This window comes from Cupressus sempervirens, chromosome 11 (assembly GCF_028749045.1).
Source record: "Cupressus sempervirens isolate cs-2001-9-10 chromosome 11, ASM2874904v1, whole genome shotgun sequence".
Taxonomy (NCBI): domain Eukaryota; kingdom Viridiplantae; phylum Streptophyta; class Pinopsida; order Cupressales; family Cupressaceae; genus Cupressus; species Cupressus sempervirens.
This window is the reverse complement of record NC_143128.1, coordinates 104,746,918-104,772,638: the sequence shown is the minus strand read 5'-3', so window position 1 is coordinate 104,772,638 and position 25,721 is coordinate 104,746,918. Positions and strand designations below refer to the sequence as shown.

Genomic DNA, 25,721 nt, shown 5'->3' with positions numbered 1-25,721 from the left:
CTAATACCACCAATTTAACCAACTCAATCAATTAAAATATGCAAAATGAAAGAAATAACATCTACCACGTGTATTCAATGCATTAGCAGGTATCAATTTTGAAGTTAATTGAAAATTGCAAGTGAGTTTGTGTTTACCAAATACCACAGTCATGCAATTTCATACCCAAAAATCTTGCCAATCTATATTAACCTCTGCAAATATCTTCAATATAACTTAAACTTAAACCAGCCTGGGACATGACTTTCCCACTCCCCACGTGCATCCCCTCAACAGAAATCGATTATGTCTCTTCATATTCTGCAAAAATGCAAAAGTTGCATTTTTGCAACTTTGCAACGTTTTTTGCCATTTTGCATCTTTAATGACAATGTGCATGCAAACTAACGTATGACCCTTACTATCACATCCAATTTTTCCAATTATGCCAATAACAACTTTATTACCTCACATGCCCAAAATGCAACTTTGACTGCCCATTGACCAATGTTGCTCCATCTGAACAATGAGCAAACAATGCACAAATGATGTTAAAACATACCAAATGGTTACAATTTATTTTGAAATGACACAAACATGCATAAAACACCTCAGCATATCCAATTAATGACCAACTACCAGAATTGGAGGGAGAAATGACAGGATAAGACATGAAGCACCTAAATCAGTGAGGGAAATAATTTCCAGAGAGCAAGAATTGAAGGCAGAGGAAGAAAGAATAATACTGAGAATATTGGAAGTACAAGGCATGATTACGCCTCATATGGATATCATGAAAGCTCATGTATAGAAAGCTGAAGAGTGGGTGCAAATACCTAAATTGAGTACAGTTGACAGCTTGGAGGAGTTAATGTCAGACTTACGAGGTCATACGATTGGACTTCACGCATTGAAAGAATTGTGGGAGACCTTATTGAACAGTGCAGGAGATGGATATCTTTGATAAACTCTGATAGGTATGTGCTCCTATATGCATAACCTTTTTTATTATCTTTGGCATTGTTACCAAAGAAGGGGAGAAATAGTTAATTTTCAAGAGAAGAGATAAAGGAGAGAATAAGTAATCAAAAAGCTTTTGAAAAAAGGGAATATCATCAAAGGCGGAGCAATATCTTTTTCGAGTTAGAATTTTTTTGAACCCTGTCACTTATCGACATACAAATTACCTATTGTACAATTTTGAAACTTTTGAAGAAGTTTTTCCCTTGAATGCCAAGGGTGCAAATCATTGATTGCAAATTATATAATGGCATCTGATGATGATGATTTTGTGGTCAAGTTTGTCATTGGTGTAAAATAATTATAGAGGAAGAATAAGTTAGTCAAATAGGTGAAGAGGTAAAGACAACATGTAAATAGGTAATATGTTATCTTTGATAAACTTTGATAGCTCTATGCACCTATTTGCATAACCTTTTTGATTATCTTTGGCATTGTTGCCAAAAAGGGGGGGAAAGATAATTAAAACAAAGATAAAAGGGGGAGAGATAATTTTCAATACAAAAGATAAAGGAGAGAATAACTAAACAAAAAGCTTGTGAAAAGAAGGTAAATATTATCAAAGGGGGAGCGAATATTTTTCGGAGTTAGAGAAGTTTGGAATTACAATTTTGAAAAATTTGAGGAATTTTCGCCATCAATGCCAAATGGGGAGTTGTTGATAGAAAATTATGTCATTTGATGATGATGATGATTTTGAGGTTAAGTTCGTCATTAATGTCAAATAACTATACAGGAAGAATAAGTTTGTCAAATAGGTGCAAAGGTGAATGCAACAGGCTTATCAACAGTAAGGCAAACATAAAAATAGTTAGCAGATAATTATATTGTTATCGGTTGTTATCGGTGCATTATTGGTGAACTACAATTATTGGTAAATAGTGATAAACAGGTTAAGATTACCTGTCCACAACAAAACAAAAAGAAGGGCTGAACCTATCGTGCTATTATCAGATTCACTAAACCTGGACAAAAGACAAAATGGTTTACATTGTGAAATGTATAGAGTAAAACAATTTATGGAGATTAGTGATAAAGATTTATGTAAGGATTGCGATTAGAGTTTGATGGACAATATTTCACCTCGGAAATGAAAAGAGATTATGTTACAGCTGACAGGATGAGAAAATGTATTATGGAAGAATCCAGATAGATTCGAGGACAAGCTAATGGGAACCCTGATTAGGTCATGAAGATTGTGCAAGGATGAGAGACAGATCAAGTAACAGAGCTAAGGTTATTGAAAGAGAATCAAGAGAAGACAAAGAGATAATGAAATAGTGCGAAATTGAATTGCGATAGAGACTAGAGGACAGAGAGGAAGTAGAATTAGTGCGTAAGGGATCTGACAAGCTTTGGAAGGAAAGCTTTTACAGGTTATTTACTTTCTTGTAAGAATACCTAATAGTTCGTACAAGTTATTGTAAAATCGCTTAAATGGGTAGTCTTTAACATGACTTGGAAGTTGTTTGACAATTTTCCTGTAGGTTGTGTAGGAGTTTTTCATCAATGTTTCATGCTCTCTTTCCTAATGATGGATCATGGAGTGTGATAAGAAACGATGATGAAAAACTCCTGTGTAATCTACTTGGAAAGTTGTCAAATAATATCTATGGATTGTGGAAATCTGTTCTCTTTAAAAGACTTAGAAGTTCTAGATTGAACTTATTGTAAATCTTTTAGCAAGGTGAACACTACATAAGTAGGATTAAATCTCTAAACAGAGTAGTTCTTAACAGGACTATTAGATACATTTAGCAATGTATTAGTCACTCTTAACCAGGCGATTCACTTAGAAGGTGACATATGTAGCTCTTAACTGGGCATACCTTTTTACTGCAGTGAAGAGTTGTGGGTACCATCAGCATCACAGTTTTTCCCTCTAACAAAGGGTTTCTGCAAGACCAAAAATCATTGTGTTATGTGTGGGTGAATCGTGTGTGGTTTACTATTATTTTACTTTACTATCTTACTGGTACAGCATATCAGTAAATTAGTTTACATTGCAGCAGATATTAAGTGAATGAATACTGCAGCAGATATCAAGTGAATGAATACTATCAGTTAATGTGAATTTCAGCTATATGTTTGTGGTTAAAAGTTTGAATTGGAAACAGTTTGTGAGTACTGATAAACACCCTTCTCCTCCCCTTCTCCTCTCCTCCCCAACTCAATACACCTTTCCAACACCAAAATGTTTCTCATACAGAGAAATGAAAGAAGAACAAGTTCATTTGGGAACTCTTTGGATCTACTATTTTGTCATAAGTGGAACAAAGGCGGCTCTAGTTGAAACTGTCTGCATGCCTTAGTAACATTGTGACATTTTTCAGCACCAATGGAAATGGTAAAATTACTTTGATCCCAATTATAACTGTTACTGCTACAATGTCCTGCAACTTGCAGAGGCAATAATTTTAATAGATGGACCCAAAACAGGCCACTGTTTGTTTGGCAGTGCATAATCTTTTTAGAGGAATCCAAACATGTGAATGTAATTAACTTTAGATGCCTTCTTTATGCAGTTTTCCCCTCTGCTATAAACCTGAGTTTAATGTGTTGTATATAGCCCAACCAAAACTGTATTATTCCAATCAAATTTGGATGACCAAAATATACCACAAGAAATGTACGCTCAAGTACAGTTCTCATAATTGTCTAGCATTTGTTTCAGATGGCTTCATTTTCAACTTTGCCACCTTATCAAATTTTTTATGCTGTGCTAGTTTGCATGCGTGAAGGTTGTGTTAGTATTGTTTGTTGCTTTTCTTTTTTTTTAGTATTGGTTTCATTTTCTATGGTGGTGTTTAATACATTTGGCTGTATAAAGTTGTTGGCTATGTTGTTTTATGCATGCCATGCATGTTTGTGATAATGAAAAGAAAATTTGATATATAAAACCATGTGAATTTGACAGACAGGTTTTAGAACTGGGGGAAGGAGGGAACCAAACCATTCTTTTGCAACTCATCCATCACTACCTCTCTTTTTAGCTAGTCATCCAACCGTTTCACCACACATGAGAGATGCAGCTTCAGGAAGATGGCGCCGCACATCAGGGAGACCATTTCGTAGCAGCAGGTTCCATTTCCCATCACATATGAACATAGAAATGGTAAAAATATCTGAGCATTATAACTATTACTTTTTGCTACTCCATGATCTGTATAATGAATGCTATTTCGGTTATTTGGTGGCCTTTTTTGTAGAGAGTAGATATGTTGGAAGCAATGGAACATGCTGTTGAAAATAATGCCACTCATCGATTACTTGCTGGAGTTCAACGTGACTTTAATGAGTAAGTTTTCCATTTTTCCATAATTTGTTTGTGGGATGCATTTTAAAGTCAAGCTGAATTAATGCCATTTTCTCCAAGAAATATGGTCGTGTTAACTTGGCCAGGACCTGGCTCCAAATGAGTTACAGAAACATAATAACTATGTTGAATCAAGCCATTATGCTTTCATGGTGTGAACAACTCTTGTATGGATGGTCTACTTGCTCTAATTGTCTAATTGCCAAGTATGAGAACTGGCAGTACTTATTGCTGAATATCATATGGTGTTTTCCCCTAAATATGTTTGGTGGATAATTGTGTGCTAATCTCTATGATTGGTAATATGTAGAAATGTTATATTTGAAAGTAGGGTATTGTTTAATATCTCTAATGTGGGTTTAACTTGTGTCTAACAAATTTCTGTTACCAAATAACAATTGAATGAAATGAACAAGCTTTTTGGTTACTTTGGGTTTGTATTAGTTTTTGTATATAGTTTTTGATTAGAGATGATCTGGTCGATGCAATATTTACTACAATAGGACCTTTGTAGTGTAATGGAACCCTTTTGGGTAATGTTATCAGTTAATTGAAATAGGGTGTAAACCCTTAGGACTGTACGTTTTAATATTAATTTACTTATACCCTCTAAATTGAGATCAGTAGTGGAGGTGCCTTTTGGAATTACAACTAGGGTTAATAAATGGGCTGAGGGCATATGTGTAGAATAATTATTGTCTTAGCATATTGTTTTCCATCCATCTTGAGACTCACTAAAATTGTAATGCCTATGACCCACTTCTAGATAAGTTTGTCATTGCTCTAGCATGACTGGAATCAGGGAGTATGCTGAATCAAAATAAGTACTATCATAGGTTAGTGACTATCATCACTATCATGCACGTGTTAGATGCCAGAAGCTACCAATTTCATAGGGTCAGCTGACTTTCACTAGTAGGATGTAGGTAATAGATGCTAGAAGCTATCTCAAGTGCTTTGTATCAGCATTGGTGTATTAAAAAGAATGTAGGTGATTCTAATGTGGTGTCTACATGATGTATTGTTTTCAAGGTTTTGATTGTTCAATCAGTGCAAGTGTTTGATACTGTCAGCACTACTTTGCTTTTTGTGGTAAAACCACAAGACATCTGGATTATGTAACTTATCTGGTTGTATGATGACACAGCTGATTAATGGGTTTGGAAATCTTGTTAATGACTATTTGTAGTGTGGTGTTACATTTGTTCCCTTGCCAATGATGAAACAAGTAGTATTGGATATCTGTCTTGTCATCATAGTTGATATTGATCATAGAAAAAGGATTGGACCCATAGCATAATAGGGGAAGTATCATCATTTCTCTCTGGTTGATGTATTTGAAATTTTGTGTTAGTGAACCAAGTAAAGCAGAAGATGCTTGTAAGGTTGCCACTTTCATTTTGGCTAGCTAGTCATATTGTATATATCATGTATGTGATGTATCTAATAATATCATAGTTGGAAAATTCATCAAAGCCAAAAACTCACCAAGGTTTGAAAAATAAATTCGTGGAAAACTCGACCAGTTTTCAGCAAAAACTCCGCAACTTAAAAAATTGCTTAAATTTAAGTAGAAATGCATTTTTTTGTAAAATTCAATGAGAAGATGCATCCAATGAGTCAATAAATGAGAGCACAAAACAAGCAAGCTTAGTCTAGATATATTTAAACACGAAGTGGGTAAAAAATCACATTCTCTTGAGGAATACTTATGGCTGGAAGCAAAATAGTAAATAAATTAAAAGTAAATACATCATTCCAACCACATCTTCCTCTTCTCAGTTCTAATAAAAACTAAGGGAGAGGTAGAACTAGAGGGTCTAATCTTAGAAGTCTGCACTGGCCATGATTTTCTTCTTGCTCAGTATGTCTAACTCAGTCTGTGGCTTGTGCTCAATCCTACATATAGCTCTGCCTCTAGCTTTTCTTGGCACTAGAAGTGACTACTCATTTAACTCAATGTCATCTAGTGTGAAACCAAATCCACCCCCTCCTCCATAGCCTGCCTCTTCAAATCATTGATGTCATCCTCTTCAAAAAACCCGCTCCAAACCCACTGCAAATGTGCTTCAAACCTGACTCAAGTCTGCTTCAAATCAATCGAAATCAGTTTGCAAGTGTTTGGAAGACTTTTCTCCTCTCAGCAAAATACAAGTGAGAAATGAAACTGATTTGGGCCATTTTTTGCCTTCAACTGCTGTTATAAAACTACAACAGAGTTTTTAAAAAAATTCAGCAAGTACTCGACAAGTCCTTGCTGAAAATTCAGCTAGTTTTTGGCGCCAGTAAAAGTCATAAAAAATCGCCAAGCTAAAAAACTCAGCCAGTTTTTGCAACTCAGAGATTACTCTGCCAGTAGTCCATCTACTGTATGTATAATCTAGTCACTATATGTCCTTGTGATGTTTTTCTCATTATGTGTATAGGAGTTAATCATACTGAGTATATGTGATGTATGCTTGAAGTAGTCACATTAGGTATATGTGACATGTGCATCAGTTATACTGTGTATATGTGCTCTATATATGAGTTAATCACTATATGTAAATATATGATGTATGTATAAGTTGGTCACCATTTGGTTCTATATGTATTGGTATATTGATGGCATGGAACTAACATTTGATATGAATGCATTGGCTATTGTACCATTGTATATGGAATTGAAATCAATTTATGCTTGGGGCTGAAGATCTCATCCCAATGGTGTGGACAGAGTCTTTCTATCGAGGTGTGAACTGTTTTAAGACCTTATTCGAATGATTTTGATGAAGTCTTTCTATTGAGGTATGTGAATTATGTTGCCTTTATAGAAGTGTATGTGAATTGTAGTGTCTCTGTGGAAATGGAATGCGAATTATGGTGCTCCTGATTCTCAGAAGAGATACATAAGTAAGGCCATCTTTGATGAACCCTCAAAGAATTGGGTTTGGAACTCCGGATTGTTATGTTATGTGAGTTTATCTTATTCACGACAAGATTGTACATGTGTTGTATGCTACCATCCTTGTGATGGTTGAGTAAAGCTATGAAACTAGCTCCTCTAATTTGGAAAATCTTTCTTGATCAATCCTGGGGATATTGAAGGTATATGAAATTAAAAAAATGGTAGTAATCAGGGGTGATTATTACATTAATATTTAGCCTGAAGGCATCTTTAGTCTGTTGCAGAGTCTTTTTGCACAGAAAGGAAGCAAGTAAATCACAAACAATCTAAATTGTTTTTTTAAAATTTCGAGTTACATGGCAAAATAGTACATACCGAGGGTTTTGGGCATGATCCTCTATTTATACTTAAATGCGGATGACCAGTATCAGTAATCAGAGTTTAAAACCAGTCTTGAATTCATCAACCCACTTATTTCAGCTTGTAGTTTGACAGATTTTTCGAGTCAAGTTTTGAACCTGCATGTTTTTCATTGCATGTTTTTCATTGACAGGAACACTTCGGCTATCTGTTTACTATATTTGTGTTATACTTAATTTTTTGGTATCTTGTCTGTGTCATCATGGTTAGAATTTCATACAAAACTTAGGTCATTTCTTGTAACCGGGTTGAGGTTTATTGATCATTTAATCTAATATGCATCAGTCTCTTGAAGAGATAAGCAAGCATGCACTTATTGTGAAGATGATGCTCTGTATTACAAGGCAGTAACCACACGTTTTTATTCTTTTCTGTAATGCATTACATTCATAAAGTATTTGAAATGTTTTGACCAGGAATGATTACGAGATGTTATTGGCACTAGATGACGATAATGGCAATTGCAAGGGTGCATCAAAACGGCATATAGACCGCTTACCCATATCAACTGTTCAGGTAATTTGATTATTCTATTATTGAAGGAATCAGGTTATCAAATAGTATTTTGCTATACTTGTCTTTAACTTCAGCTGACAATGTCTTCTTGCATTATAGAATGATATTTCAGATGAAGTCTGTTCCGTTTGCTTAGAGATGCCGAAATCTGGAGAGGTTATTCGGCATTTGTTATGCATGCATAAGTTTCATAAAGAGGTCAAGATTAAAATTTTAAAGTTTGCATCTTTTCACTAAATAAAAGATTGTATCTAATTTTTTATAGAATGCTACCAGTTTTCAAATTCTTTCAAGTGTCAGGTCTTATTTATATGATTTCTGTTATTGCATGTTGACTTCTTGGCATTGTTGATTGCAGTGCATTGATCCCTGGCTTGCAAAACAAGCGTGTTGCCCTATATGCAAGTTATCTATTTAATACATCCATCATTTAGAAGACAGTTACCTTGACATGCAGAGTTGCACTTCATTTACAGAAGCATTTCTGATTTGACGACTGGGAGATATCAGCAAATGCGAATCCTAATGGGCCTATTAGCTGCAACTTTCTAATTATTTTCTAGTAATAATGTGACTATTTGTTTCTTTGGCATAGCCTGATGGTTTCTTTCCTTCACGGTGTAGAGCATGGTTGCGCTTATGAAATATTTTCTTCTGATTGGAGCTGATTTTGTATTGTTCCCATTTTCGAGTTACATTGGAACTTCTATTCTATTCATTTCTTCATTATTCTACCTGTTTGTTATTTCTCATCCAAATTGGTCATTTGCTCATTTGATTCAATCTGTTACTTTAACCTTTTGGTATACTGCAATATTTATTATTGTTCATATATATTTTAAGTTTTAAATGTTTATTCAGATCATGGTCATCCTTGGTTGATAATTTAATTTTAAATGGTTAGTCATGGAATATGTCAGGAGAAAATCAAGTCCCATTGATCTCATTAAATGATATGGCTCTTGACAAAGAAGTTGGATTGAATGAATCAAAGCATTCGGGGGGAACTTGTGTGGCAAATGTATTCTAGACTAGACAATAAATGGTGTAAAATAATGCAGGAGAAATATTTGTATTCTTCTAGCCCTCTAAGGATCATGACTGTGCAAGACCCACCAAAAGGATCAGCTATTTGAAATTTCATGATATCTTCCTGAGATGTGATTACAAAATATGTATCATGGGAGGTGCACAATGGCGAATGTGTTCAGTTCTGGGAGGATTCCTAGAATGGTCAGCCTCCATTAAATCAAGTTGACAATTTGAAAGATTCTATTCAAATTTCTGAAGATTGTTGGGGTTCCAAGTTGGTTGAGTACATTTCTGCAGTTGTAATTTCCTCAAGTATAGTTATTTGGAGAGATCCTTGTAAGCTGCCAATCGCCAATGATCACAAGGTAACTTTTCAAAAACTTATTATGGAAAGGAAAATGTTCATATCAAATCAGCAAGACAAGCTCATTTGGGCTCCTTCCTAGGATGGTGTGTACTTGGTAAAGTTGGGTTACAGTGCTGTTTGACTTATGGGAACACAAATGGTCAGATTTCAAGCCTTCTCTTCTTGTTGGATCAGTTCAGCTTTACCAAAAGCAGGTTGACTTGCCTGGTCGGCCTTAAGGAAGCGAATTCTAACCAGTGACAAGTTGGAGAAGCTACATATAGAAGACCCTTTCATTGTGTCCTTTGTGATTTAGAATTTGAAGCAAAAGAACACCTATTTTTAAGATGTGAATTTGCTCAGCAATGTTTGCCTTTATCATGACTAGATTGAAACTCTCAATATCACCATTTAATACTTGTTGGGATATGTTTGAAAATTGGCTTACACTCTATTCTAACTTCTTGTTTGCATGTATATGGAAATGTTCAGCTTAGCTACAGTGATTTGGTCAATATGGTGGGAGAGAAATAAGAGAATCTTCATGAAAATGAATACACCTTCGAAGAAAGTATTGGAAGGTCTACAATCATCCATAGTAGAAGCTGTTCAATCCCAACATAGAGTAGTAAAGAGCAGTGTAAATTCACTTCGTGGGACATTAAGATTGCCCAAGAATGGAACACCACATTTCCCCCCTCTATGTTCAAACCCATAGGGAGTATTAAGCACACCGTTGACATATCAAAGGTTAATTAGAACCCACCCAAAGTAGGATTTGTAAAAATGAACTTTGATGAGGCATCTAGAGGCAACCTAGGCAATTTAGGCATTGGAGTTTGTATTAGAAATCACATGGGTGATCTATTGGCATTTAAAGCAATGTCCATTCCCTTAGGTACAAATAGTTAGACAGAAGCACATGCCCTCCTTTGTGGACTTGTGCTTATCAAGAAACTTAAATTCACCAAAGTTCACATTGACAAAGACTAATTATCAATGCATGTATTTGTAGATGAAGTTTTGATTGGAAAATCTCTTATATCCTCTAGCGTGGGACCTTATTGGACTTCTCTTGAGTATACCATATTAAACACCCTCAAAGAGGAAAACAAAGAGCACATACCATCATGGTAACTTGAGTTGTAATAAAATAGACATCGACTCTACAAGGGATAATCACAAATTAGAAGAGCTTCCTACGTTAACCAAAACTTTTGTAGGTGAAATGGTTAAAGAAGAAGAAAGCCATTAATCTTTCTAAATAAGTCATTAATGTTTTCATATGTTAATTCTGGCCAGTGGTTCACTAATTTGTGATTGTCCTATGTTAACCAAAGATTTTGCATATGAAATGGTTCAAGAAGAAGAAAGGCATTAATCTTGTTAAATAAGTCATTCATGTTTTCATATGTTAATTCCGATCCCTACTTTACTAATTTGTGATTGTCATATGTTTTACCCCCAACCATTTTTCTTGCTGGGTTCTTGATGCAAATATGATAACAAATAGTTCATTAGTATAACATCATCATGACTTCAATAATCTTCGTAAGGTGTGTCCTCAAGGTGTTTAAATATTATCAATTCATACCAAAATATATCTTTCAAGAGATTAGACGCGTGTGAAGCTTCAAGTTCTAACAAAAGCCCATTTTGCAATATTAATCTAGAGATGTGATGGTACTATTTTAAATGTGTTGCTAGATTATTTATCAATCATGAGAGTTGATGCCTTATTACCATTTATGGGTGCTCTCTCTTCAAGGTACTATGACATTAAGGTTCCCCTCCGTACCTTCAAGCTTTCTTCAATATTGTACAATCCACAAACTTTTAGGGTTTACTTGAAAGTGTCTGCTTTGGAGCACTAACACTAGTGAAATTGTGTTTAGTGTTCAATGTGATTCGATTTTTTGACGCGATCTTTCAACCAATACTTCCATCAGAGATTTTTGGTCAATTGTTCGACGACCAAGTTGACTGTTAAAATTTTGACCAATTGTGTTGTCGAAAATGAAGCGAAATGTTGGGAAAGTGTGGTGTTGGAAGCCAAATTTTGGTTGTTGGAAAACTTTGATTTTTGACGCAAATAACTATCATCTTGCAACAAGGATGCTATGTCATCGACGCAGTCCTTGTCGCAAGTTTCATCATTGCTTGGGGTCAACAAAACATATTTGCGAGGAGGTCAACGTCAAAAATGTTGGGTGGGCTAATTTTGACGACCATAGTTTGTTTAAAAATAAAAATATTGATATGCTATGAGACCTTTGAATTGGCATGCTATGATTCTACATGCGTTGTTTCACAATTTGCATGCATGTCTACTAGGGTAATGTCAATTACAATATCGAGCATGTCGCATTTGAGCAACACAATTTGGTACCAATCTTTTTGGAAGGACTTCTTGTCAGCACCAAGTTGCAACAAAAATGCAACCCCCCACCCCAATTGTACAATACGCCCATTCTCATGCTATTCATATATTCATTTAGTATCTCCGTTGCCCCTGATTATGGTTTTATTTAAATTTTGGTTTGTGGGGTTTTGATTTATAAAGCTAGGTGGGATTTTATGAGAAACTGATGGGATTTTTCCAAGGTGGGTAAGAACATAAACAATCATGAATGATCAGACACTGACCAGTGTAGTTCATTGCTGTAAACGGATTTGATGAGTTGTTTTGACCCCAGGCTCTTCACTTTCTCCTCTTTACATACTCACAAATCAATGGAATCTTTTGTTGAGTTGGGGAATGGAAGGGAAGCTAGTAGTCATCAAATTTTGATTAATTGTGATATAACTTTATGCCTCACTAGTTTTCCCAATCATCCATGCATTCATTCATTCATTTATGATTCAGGAGTGAAGATATATTTTCTCTCCCCTTGTGATCTACATCTATGCAATGATCATTTTTAGTAAAGGAAGAAAAGGAAAATGAAAAGGATGGGTCTTGTATATATCACAATGTAGTACAGGTGGCTTACATACAATATATACAATGTAGTATAGGTGGCTTACATACAACAACATTAGTGGCCAACATGAGCAAAAGAATTAGAGAGGGAATGGTTTTCTCCATGTTAGAAGTTAGGGATTGCAACAAAGCATGGGTACTTCACCAGGGTATCTCTCAACACTACTGAAGCTTTTATATGTTTCCTTTTTTTCTTCAATATTTTCACATTGTATTATGCATATTGTCTGGAAATTCTTGTGGGTTCTGACGACATTTTCAGTGGTAGAATTGGGAACAAATGCTAAGACTTACTTGTAATTGCTACATCTCTCATTTGGGGCAAGGATTCAAAATGGGAAAACACTTTACCGACTACAAACTTTGATTGGATGAAAGATTGCAGAGCCTGTCATGAAATTGTATACAAAGACTACAGATGGCTCTGCCATAGAAGAGAAATACAATGCTTGTGGTGATGTGGATCCAGATTTTGGATATTGTTAGTCCAAGGAGCTTCTAGACCATCTTGAGAGTGTGCTTGCAAATGAGTCCATTGAAGTTAAAAGTGGCTAACATATTGTTGAAGTTCAACCCCATTTAAGGGAATGTTGAAGTTTGTAAACATTGAGATTTCTTAGTCTAAATTTTTTATTCTATATGCGATATAAGTGGTAGGAAGGAATGTACACGTAAGTTTAATTTATTTTTATAGGGCATCAACAAGGGTCTGGTGGCAGAGTGACTTCTGTCAAAGATGGTTGAAACATGGAATCCACTAGATTTTGTAATGTGCTTTGGGGATGATAGATTTGATGAAGATATGTTTGAGAGCATTGCAAGTGCTATGGCAAACAATTGATGTCTTCTAAAGATGAAGTATTTGCATGTACTACTGGACAAAAACCAAGCAAAGCAAAATATTATATAGATGATACTGTGGAGGTCCTGAAAATGCTCAAGGGTTTGGAAAGAACTTCATATCAATCAACAAAAAATTATTGAATCATGTTGCTTTGAGAGCTCACTTTGACAATACATATCAAATAATGAGCTCTTGCTCATCATGTTTATCATTTCTAGAGGGATTCAAATCAAGAAGCATGAAGAATATATTACTTTGTACAGATAGGAGGATGGTGGAATGTACTGCCATATTAGGAGGTATAACATTTTGTATATGCTAATCAACATGGATGATTATTATTGAAATGTAGGACTAGGAGGAATTTTTGAGGTAGTTTGATTAAGATGTGTGGAAGCAAGTAGTGGATGACATTTACTTATCAACACTTATGTTCACCTTCTCAAATAAGGAACAACGTTTTATTTTTAACAACATTTAACACTAACATTACTTTGAAATTGATAAGTTGTTCTGATTAAGTAAGAAAAGGTTTTGGAAGGACCCAAAACCTTGAACAAAGGGACAAGAAAGAAATAACAATGAAAATATAAAACAAATGTGGAAATCCACCCGACTAACTAGAGAGACATGCTAATGTTCCCAACAAGAGGGCAAACAACCCAAGTCACACATAGACCATCAAGATTTACATTTTGGTCCTTTCTTTTGAGAGCGTAAGGCCATATCAAACGAGGGTTTGGAGGACTTTTTTTCCCCCTTTAACTGTAGCCCAACCATCCTCCACCTTCCCTGACACTTTTTGCCAATTCCTGCTAACCCCCAGAAACCCCCTAGTCAAAGAGCCAACAACAGTGCTCTGGACAAAATCAACAGCATAAGGGACAACAACAAAATTCTAACTCAAAGTAGGCAAAGAGTCAAGAACCACAGAGTCAACAGGAGATAGAACATCAACAACACTTTGAGACAAAATCGTAGAAGGGACACCATGCACAACATTCAAGACATCAACGAAATCCTCATCCAAATTGAGATCATTATGTGAAGAACTATCCAACCCATCGCCAACTGAAGCAACTTTCTAAACTGTATAATGATCATTTGAAACCCCCAACCACCAAGAAGGTGATTTCTTCAATCGAACCTTATCAGAAGAGCAATAAGCAACAAGATGACCAATATTATGACACTTCCTACATCTGAAGGGAATACCTTCATAATCGAGAAGTTGGATCAGAGAACCACTTGAAGAAGCCAATTTTGTCATTGCAGGGAGCCCTTTAGAGTTATCCATCTCAATAAGGATGTGAGCATATGTTGTCCTAAAAACATTGGAGGAAACTAAATCAACCATTAAGAAATCCCCAAGGCCTTCCCCCAAAGCCTCCAAGACTTGAGTCCTGCCATAGATGAAGGGGAAGATTCAACAATCGAACCCAAAGAGGAATCTTATCAAACGACTCCTTAATCGGGTTGAAAGCCAGATACCAAGGTCTGGCCATTAGGGGGAATCATTCCTCCCAAGAGAAATCATGACATAGGATAGAATCCCTATCCTCAACATTAGCAAATTTCACAATAAAAAAACCCTGAGCCACAAGGTAGATCTGAACTAAATCTGAAATGATTGGTTCCCAAAATTTAGATATCCAAGCATGTAGATTCGTGAGAAAGGGCCAAAAACCCCTAAAACAAAAGATAGCAACAGTAGCAGAGAAATCATCAACATATGTGTTAGTCTCATCAACAATGTTTGGTTCAAGGTGAAGCAAGAGCGGCTTACAAATAGGAACAAACACAACCTCATGGCTAGCCATAGCCGAACGGGACCCCATCCCCATAACTAGAGCAATACCTACTTCAAAATTTGCCACATCTGCATAGGAGATAGTAGAGTAACCACCAACTACATGAGAAATGGTAGGAGAGGTACCCACAACAGGAACAACCACACTATATCCATTGACAATCACTACAGGAAGGTGGCTAGAAACCTCGATATACGAAGTTGCTATAGGGGGCCTAGCCGCAGTAGAGGCAGTCGCTGCACCACAAGCTTCCCACACACCATTGCATGCAGGAGCTGAAGTGTCATGGGTGGGAAGTGATTTTTAAAAAACACGTGCGGGAGCCATCAGATTCTTTGTTGTAGTGTTTAATAATAAGGTCATCTATTTGTTTTTTTCAAATTGATAAGTTGTTCTTGCGCATGCTAGTTGCTCAATTGACTGGAAGTTGCTTGTTTTGAATCCAAATAAATGATTTCATTGCTACACAAGATAGCTCCAACAATTAATAATGCTTGTTCTCTTCAATATGCATCAACATCCAACTCTCTGAATGTTGATGAAGGGAGGGAGAAATCCACACTATAGGTATGTTACTTATGTTTAATACTGTTAATTATTGAGAGCGTGTAGGCATGAGAGTAAATGGAAGACTATAATTATTAGTAGTTGCATGAATGATGAAGAAAGTGAATGCTTGTTGAATAGTTTGGAGCATGACAGGGTAACAAGTAAACACATGCACAAACAATGAGAAATTTAGCATTCAGATGGTAATAGACTAACTCTTGTGCTTGCAACAATTTACATTTTTCTATAGTTAGCTACATAATTAATATATCTTTTTGTGTTGCAAATTGTTCAAGTTGTTCTCGAACTATGTTTATATTAATGATATATTAACATAGACCAAAATCTTTGTTGGTATTTAGGATCTCAAGTAAGTAGGTAATTCATTTGGTCAAAAGAGATAATCAATTGCATTTTGTAGGATATATGCATTTGTTGATGTATGAGAAAAATACGAATAGATATTTGTATTTTACATAATGCAATGGGGAAGCCACCCTTGCTTCTCAAAGGATTGCTTATCAGCCATAACTTGAACATTGCTTTTTAATTACAAATTTAAGAGCAATTTAGATAAGAATAAATACCTTAATGATACAGTCCACTAAAAGAGTTCTCATTTTCAGTGCGGTGTGGCATGGCTTGACCATGGAGCAAGGAAGAATGCATGTAAGGCCCTCTCATGGCATTAAGATAATTAGTTGCTTGTGATAGATAACATGAAAAGCCACATCACATACAATTTATAGAACAAATTATTGACGATCATTTATTATTTATGGTTTTTATGTTCACAATCATCAAATTGTTAAGATCTACAACCCTATTAGACCTATGCCAACTTCTACCAATTAGACAATTAAGATGTTTGTATATTACTACAACTAGAAGAGCTATCATAACAATTAATGGAAACCCAAATGACAAAATACACAAAGCATAGGTTCAACAAACCTCATTTTTTCCTTTGACATATTCTTCTTGAGAGCTAGGACTAATTTTATGGTTGGCTGACTACAACATTTGGGGTCAAATTGTGATGGTGGTGTAATTTGTGGTGATTTTAATGTTTTTTTTTGCAATTGTCGTCGATGTCGTCGCAATAAACACATTGGCGTCATAATTGCAACCTTAGCGCGATTATAAACCAAAAAAAAGAAACACGATGTTAATCATTCCCATTTGATCAATTGCGGAGAGTTGCACATAAAAGATTGTGGAGAGCTCCGAACGAGGGTTTCAGAGAAGTTGTTAAAGAGTGTGGAGATCAGTGTGGAGATCTACGATTACCTAGCCATGTCCTTGCTCTGCATTTTGTTGCTGTAGTATTTTTCTTATAATGCATTCTTGTCATGATTTAGTCTTTCTTTTGTTTCACACTAACTTTGAATATCTTCCTCCCTATATGAGGTCTTAAACTTATTAAAATGATTTTTTTGTTGTCCATGGCATCGAATGAGCTTGAGTACACTGTAATGCTATTTGTAGTGGCCTATGACTCACCTTATTGTTTGAAAACTTTCACTGCACTAATCTTGAAGTGTTTCCAATTTACATTACATGTAGTGGTCTAGACTAACTTTTCCATCCAGACTAACTTGGAGGGTGTGCATATCTACCACTCATAAATAAAGTAGCACTATAAATGTGATGTGATGAGATGCACATAATCTTCAGTCAATCTATGGCTGGGCCCTAGCTCTGCAATTGTGTTGTCATTCCATGCCCTTGTCATCTTCATGCCCTTGCCCTTGCTTTGCCCTTGCTGCATACATATTCCTGAATCCAAATAATAAAACAATAAAACTCACTCAACTTGTGCTAAGTGACTTACCTCAAGATCTTGCATAAAAATAATGCAGACTAAGAAAAATGGGCAGAGTTAGCAAGAAACTTTACAAAAACATATCATAGAAGATATTTTTAGAAAGAAACAAATCGTAACCCAGTTAAATTGCTCTAGTTGTTGATTAGCTGGATTAATTACAAATTCGTATAAAATTGTCATAAAATTAGGTACAATAAAATGAACAATCAGTTGTTCCCAACTAGTAAGATCAAATATAGTTTTCCAAGGTGATAAAATTGCATACGTAGATGGATCACTTGCATGCCAGAAATGAAGCACATTCCCCAATTTACAACAAATGGTTGGATATAAAGGCTCCATCCATTGGCCTAACAATGGAAGCCAAGGATATAATCATGCATATATTGGCACAGTCTCCCTGTGAGGATCCCAAGTATCTACTGTTGCTGTTAATTTAGGCATCACTATATGACCCAAAATGTTATGAAGTACTAAAGCCAGTAGTAGCTTCTCCCATGTCTCCAGAAAATGTAGCATAGGTTCAAGGTCCCTTGGCTCCTAGGAATTTTTAGCAGCTATTCTCACTCGTGGAAGAATAAATTTTGTGAAGAGTTGAGTGTAAGGAGTTGAAGAAGCAAGTTCTTCTTCTGTGTGAATGCCATAATCGTGAGGCTTATTTCCTTGTAGAAGCCTCAACCACAATGAAATTACCTATTAACCATGCAAAGGATGTTGAAGCGGTTCCCAACCTTGAAACACTCTTATAAGCAATGGCAAAGCAAATGTAGATGCAATACATGACAAATTGCACAACTCGTAGTCCTCCCAATATTTGGATTGTAAATTAACTCAAAGACACTTGCAAGTGATTCCAATGTCATATTACCTACTGCAACACTTTCCTGGATTCTATCTAGTGCTCCCATAATATCCTCTATGTTGTCTAGCTATTGTTTGTGCCTTGCAGTCTCTTTCTAAAGCTGCTCCTTCTCCTTTTGGTATATTGTTGCAGACTCTTTCTCGTGACTTCAATTTTGATTATCAAACTTTTGAATATCTGACTCTACAATATCTAAAATCAATTTCACATTATGTTGTAACTCTAGCATAGGTGTTTGATCCTCAATAGCTTTCATTTCGACATTCAAGTTTTCAAGATTGGTCAACACCCTCACTTGCAGATCTCTCATGTCAAGCACTTACTGTACTATTTCAAAACCATGTTTTGCTTTTGAGCTAACAGTTCTTCAGGTGCATTTTCTTGGAAAACATTAATTTTGTTGAACAATTGTAAACTTATCAATGGGAGAAAGATAGTCCAAATAAGTAATCAATATAAAATGGGAATTGTGTTGATGTGGTAGATGGTGATATAAATGTATGTATGCATATATGTATGTATGTATATATATACACATGTATGTGCACATATACATACACACACGTGCGTCTATGTATATATACTGATACTGAGAATCCATACATATTCCAAAATCCAAATAATAAAACAATAAAACTCACTCAACCTGTGCTAAGTGACTTACCTCAAGATATTGCACAAAAATAATGTAGACCATGAAAAATGTGTAGAGTCTACAAGAAATTTTACAAAAACATATCATAGCAGACAGTTTTAGAAAGAAACAAGCTATAATCCAATTAAATTGGTCTAGTTGCTGATTAGTTGGGTTGATTACAAATACCTATAGAACTATCATCAGATTAGGTATAATAAAATGAACAAATAGTTGTTCCCAGCTAGCAAGATCAAATACAGTTTTTCAAAGTAGTAAAATTGCATATGTAGATGCATCACTTGCATGCCAAGCATGAAGAAAATTCCCCAACTTATAACAAATGGTTGGATATAAAGGCTCCATACACTAGGCCAACAATGGAAGCCAAGGATATAACCATGGATGTATTGACATAGTCTCCTTGCGAGGATCCCAAGTATCTATTACTGCTATTAATTTGGGCATCACTATATGATCCAAAATGTTATGAAGTACTGAAGTTCGTAGTAACTTCTCCCATGCCTCTAGAAAACATAACATAGATTTAGGGTCCCTTGGCTCCTAGGAATTTGTAGCAACTATTCTCAGTACTGGAAGAATAACTTTAGTGAAGAGTTGAGTGTAAGGAGTTGAAGTAGCAAGTTTTTCTTTTGTGTAAATGCTATAATCACGAGGCTCATTCCCTTGTAGAAGCCTCCACCACAATGACATTACCTCTAAACCATGGAAAGGATGTTGAAGTGGTTCCCAACCTTGAAACACTCTTATAAGAAATTGCAAAGCAAATGCAGATGCAATACATGACAAATTGCACAACTAGTAGTCCTCTCGATATTTGGACGGTAAATTATCAAAGACACTTGCAAGTGATTCCAATGTCATAGTACCTCCCATAACATTCTCTATGTTGTCTAGCTGTTGTTTCTACCGTGTAGTGTCTTTCTAAATCCGCTCCTTCTCCTTCTGGTATATTGCCACTAACTCTCCCTCGTGCCTTAAATTTTGATCAAAGTTCTCAATATTTGCCTCTACCATATCTAAAATCAACTTCACATAATGTTGTAACTCTAACATAAGTGATTGATCCTTGATAGCTTTCATTCTACATTTCAACATTCAAGTTTTCAAGTTTCCTCTTCATCATATATTTGGTTTATCAATGATTTCCTCTAGTTTGTTTACAATGTATCTCAACTAGCTGCTCCAATGATGCAATCACCCATCTATCTCCAGATTGTTCAAGCACTTGTTGTTTTACAAAATCTAGATAGATATTGATAGTTCCAAAGCCATAAACCTGAGGAGTATCATGTGTGTGTCCCACTTTAGGGAAAAATTAGATGTCATGTTCATGTGCATATGTTTTGATCACTTCCTCAATACCTTTCATTTCAACATTCAAGTTTTCAAGATTGATCACGATCCTGCACAAAAATAATGCAGAGTAGGAAAAATGGGCAGAGTTCGCAAGAAATTAAAAAAAAAAACATATCATAACAGATATTTTTAGTAAGAAACAAGCCATAACCCAGTTAAATTAGTCTAGTTGTTGATTAGCTGGGTTGATTACATATTAGGTACAGTAAAATTAACAATTATCTATTCCCAGCTAGCAAGATCAAATACAGTTTTCCAAGGTGATAAAATTGCATATGCAGATGTATGTATGTATATATATGTGTGTATATGTATGTATGTATATTTATGCATGCATATATGTATGTATGCATGCATGTATGTATATACATATATATACATATGTATAAATATATGTATATATACATAGACACACATATGTGTGTATATGTACGTATGTATGTACATATACAGAGAGATCTTGTGGATTGTGAATTATGGATTATTTGAAAAATAAAGAACATGCAATTAATCATTCCCCATTTGTTTTGATCGATTGTGGAGAGCTATGCATGAAAGAGGGTGGAGACCTCTGAATGAGGGTGGAGATCTAGGATTTCATTGCTATTCCCTTATGATTGCTGCATTTTGTTGTCGTGCCCTTGTGATCTCTACATTTTGTTTCTGTGGCCTTGTTATTTGTGTATTTGTATGTATATATACATAAATACATACATACATACATAGACACATGTGCATGTCTATGTATGTATGTATGGATATATATAGAGTGATCTTTTTTAAGGTGCTTATTGATCCAATTGCATACATATTCCAGAATCCAAATAATAAAATAATAAAACTCACTCAACACGTAGCATGGCCACAGATGTGATGACAATGCCTATTGGTAAGTAGATTCCTCTTTCTCTCTCACATTTTTCATGTGTTTATTTCACTTGAACTATTATTTCTTAGGTGGCATTTTGTAATATTGGATTCATTTTATGTAGGAGGCAATGAGAACATTACTTGATGCACCTGTGTTAGATGTACAGGAAAACTAAAGAATTGTGATAAGTTTCTCATGAGCAATGAAGATGGACTTCCCTTGAGAGTAGCCCAACTTCCAGGTATTTTAAATATTGATCCTTTCTTATAGATTTTAGATGTTAACGAAGAATTTAGATGTTTGGAGGGGGGGGGGGGGAGGGGGGGGGGGGGGGGGGGGGGGGGCGGGGGAGGTGTTGTGGGGAAAATAAGCTTCCAGTTTCACGTGGTTGGCCCTGATTAGTAGAGAATATTAATCTATTCTCAAAACCAAGTGAAGCTCAACATTAACCTACGATTGCAAGACACCTCATTGTTTGAATTTTATAGTTCAATATGTAATCTCAATTCATATGCATACGACATCAGGCGGAGTTGAGAAAACATGATAGGTTTGCATTTTTGTTAGAGAAATCTTAAGTTATAGACCATCACAAACATTGTAACTTTGACTCTTATAGGCAAGGGTAGTGTCCTCAACATGCAATCAAATCAAGACTTTTTATGTGTTGGCTTGCTGAGGACATTCTCTCATCCATAGAAGCTAGAGTTCTAACATTCACAATGGTCTATAATTTTAAAAACTTAATAGACCTATTATATAAATGTAAACATGGTACATTTTTTTAGGTCTGCCTATTGTCCATGCATATAGAATGTAGTTGCACGTGCATTCTCGATTCAGAGTGGCATTCACAAATTTATCAAATCAATGATATGATGTCATTCACATCTACAATTTTGTATTAGCAAGTTTAGTTAATTGCTAGGCTATTATTGCAAACTATACATATGCTTAAACTTAGTTTTGTGTTGTAGAATATTTTCTTAGGATTCATGATCCCTCATTAGGTAAGTTGCCTTGTCACCCATTAATAAATGTTACAATCTAACAAGTAGGGTGGGCACCTACAACTTGACATATGATTCCTCTAAGGGGGAGACAATATTATCAGTAGATCCCTATAGCTTGGACACTCTATGGCCTTTTGTTTTTAGATTATGGACACGTGGAGACCAATTTAAGGATGACTTGAAAAAGAAATGGTTGTGTATAAATTTTGTAGAACTTATGTCAATTGTTTTAATATGAAACTTATGTCAACTTTTTTTAATTATGACAATTTTCCAACATTAGATTTTGCATCTCTAGTGCTTGCTGATGGTGAAAAATGGATTGTGCTTTCCACATATAATGCAAACAAGTTTACTAGGATTGCATCAAAATATGAAGTGAGGTATGTAGTGTTTGGTACTTTTCTAATCTATATAGATAACAATCATCAATATTTTTAAATTGTGAATGAGTTAATTTTTTTTTTAAATTAATAGAATTGGGCATGTGAATTTTATTATCATATTCTCACTACAGCTTTTTATGTTGAGAAAAATGATTTGGCGTATAAAACTTTCACTTTGAATATTGATTTATCCATGACTAATATTGACTATAGTCTATATAATCTACCACAATGTCTTCAATCTTTTATGGAGCATGAATCCTTATTGAGTAATATGACTAATAAGTGAATGAATTGACTAGTTGCTATTCATCACTTTTAATTACCATCCTTTAAATAGAGAGAACGAGTAGCGCTTGGAATATAAAACTATTCCTTCACGTAATGGGCTATTTTCATGTGATTAAACTACTTATATTCTCATTGGAAAGAGCTATATATTCACATATGATAAGTCTCCTTATATTATTGCGGCAAAATGGTTGTTCAAATTTTGATAAAGCTATGGCATCTAGTAACATTGTAACTAAATTATTAAGTAATTTTTTTGAGAAATATTTTGACAATATGTAGAGAACATATAGAGAACATATTGAAAATATTTTTTTGGTTTTGGTGTGTCCTAAAATGTCCTCAAATTTTTTGATTAGCTAAAGTGAGAAAGGGTTTGAAATGAAAAACAAAAAACAACACCAAATTTAGTGGACAAAAAGTAGCGGTTCAAAAAAAGTGAAACAATATAGAAACTAGCACCAAAACTAGAAAAAGAACTAAATTATCACCAACATCAAATAGTACAAAAACCAAAAACTAAACTACTAAGCTAGTAGAGACAAACTAGCACCTAGCATGAACCAAAAATCCGTAGACACACACCAACACTAAGCTTTGACACTATAACCACACCCAAGCATAGGAACACTACTTTTTCATCTCCCTGAGTTTCTTCATGAAGGAAGGCTACTTAGAATGACAAGAGGAAGTTGCATCCCTTGAGCCATCCACCTCCTTAGTGACAATCTGAAGACCCTCCTCTTTACCATGGGTTTCCCTTTTTCTTTTTTCTTTCCTTTCCTTTAGCTTGCCTTGAATCACGCCAATAGACTTTAATACCCTATCCTATGCAACTCTTTGTTGCATAGCCAAATCCTTGATTTGACCCCCTAGCTGAACCTAAGCCTCCTTCATAGATGCTAGGGAAATGGGAATCTCATAATACATTTGATATCAAAATAGATTTTGGTATGTCTTTCCATGACTTAAAATAGTTGTACAATATTGGGATGCTTAACTAGTCTAATCATAGTTGTGCAATGTTGGGATGCTTGACCAGTCTAATCTTAATGCATGACTTTTCACAATTGCCAACATCACCACCTTCAATGTAGCAGTTGTGTTTCTTCTTTAGTTCATCAGATGGAGTGTTGAGTTTAAATGACCAAAAAAAGTTGTTCGCTTTTGTGAAGTTGGGGCCAATAGTAACAACCTTGTGGATAAGATCTTCAATACAAATTATGCCATATATACCTAAAACCCGTTCACAATAAATAAGGTAGAAATAATAAGCATTGGGAAAGCATACTGACTAACACAAAAAGGCATCATGAACACAAGTACCTTTTCAATGATAGAGTTTTCAGTCATAGGAATCTACTTCTTATCAACCTTTCCATAACCTCTCTTGTAAATCATCTCTCTTATGCTTTTTATATTTGGATATTTAGAAAGAATTAATCAAGAGAATTAAATAACAATAGACACAAGAATCTATGAAATAAGAAAAAACTGATCTACATAATGCTTATAATTAACCAAGAACATACCCAAAGGTCACATATGGCTCAACCTGATGCAACATGTTCATTGTTGCTTTGTTCACTTTTAGAAACACAACATTGAAGATCTGAAATGAAGTGCCATAGCAAGTCAATATCATTGGAATATTGTATATATATCCAAAAGTGATCACCAACCACTATTTTAGAAACAAAAAGTGCAAAAGAGATAGGTCAAGCTTAAAAAGGACCAACTTGTCTCGAACACAAAACTCACAAAATTTTTCCTATCTTTGGATGCATATCATTGATACTGAAATAGAAAAATAAGAAACTCTAACGAAAAAAACTACTTAAAAACTTATATTAGAATTTGGAGAAGACTAATAATTTTGTGTTCCTCTTTATACAAAATAGAAGAGATGTAAATAAATTATAATAAAATCTAGAAAAAAACATTTGCTCTTTTTTATGAAAAATAGACTAGAGAGCTAATAGTCTACCAAATCTATCACTATATAAAGACCAAGAAAGTACAAGGTATATAAATACTATAGACTAGCTACTTATCCATAGATATAAATAATGAACAATAGATTATCTTTTGGCTCAACATAAAAGCCTTCTTTCATTTTTGCCTCTCTCTTCAATCTGATAACCTCCTGTTCCTGATTTTTGTCACAACATACATAAGAAACTTACTAAGGTACATTCCTCAACCCTAGGTGGCATGCTAACACATCAATAAAAAACCCAAAAACTTATTAAAGGATCCACATACTCCTTGTAGCTCATAAATTGATATAAAACTTTCCAAAAAGAAATTAAGGTACACACTTAACACTAGATGGAATTGTGACACATCACTCACAAATCAAGAAATTTATTACCTACTCCATATAATCCTTTGAATATTCCTTAGCCTTCTTAAATATTAGTTTGTGGTTTGTAGCATTTTTTAATTTTGCAACTTCCAACTGCCACTTCTTGTCATTCTCCCGTTCTTCATTTCTATTCCTCTTCTTGAGAATTGACTCAGGCACAAGCTTTGCCTCCTTAGAACTCATATATGAAATAAAAGAAAAAATTAAATTATTTGGAAAAATTTAAATATTAAACAAGAAAATGCAATATTAGGTGTTACAAGAAACAATTTTTTTAATAATTTGGCTAGCCATCCCAATTGTGACGACATGTTCTGATGGCTAGCCATCACTTGCACAACATAGTTGTTGCAACACCGTCGTAATCACAACGACTAGTTTCCAT

The 25,721-nt window shown here is 35.0% G+C and overlaps 1 protein-coding gene and 1 pseudogene across 1 annotated transcript in view; one reads left to right on the top strand and one right to left on the bottom strand.

The window, feature by feature from the left end:
• LOC149528421 (uncharacterized) overlaps positions 1–8,872 on the top strand; it is a 99,996-nt gene extending 91,124 nt beyond the window's left edge. Inside the window, exons 4-8 of the mRNA XM_089811540.1 lie at positions 3,917–4,114; positions 4,209–4,297; positions 8,039–8,138; positions 8,238–8,336; positions 8,497–8,872. Coding sequence (XP_089667666.1) covers positions 3,917–4,114; positions 4,209–4,297; positions 8,039–8,138; positions 8,238–8,336; positions 8,497–8,556 — 546 coding nt within the window. The 3' untranslated portion in view covers positions 8,557–8,872. The remainder of the gene's footprint in view (positions 1–3,916; positions 4,115–4,208; positions 4,298–8,038; positions 8,139–8,237; positions 8,337–8,496) is intronic.
• Positions 8,873–23,977: 15,105 nt separating this feature from the next.
• On the bottom strand, positions 23,978–25,519 carry LOC149528420 (large ribosomal subunit protein uL30y-like; annotated as a pseudogene).
• Between the last annotated feature and the right edge of the window lie 202 nt (positions 25,520–25,721).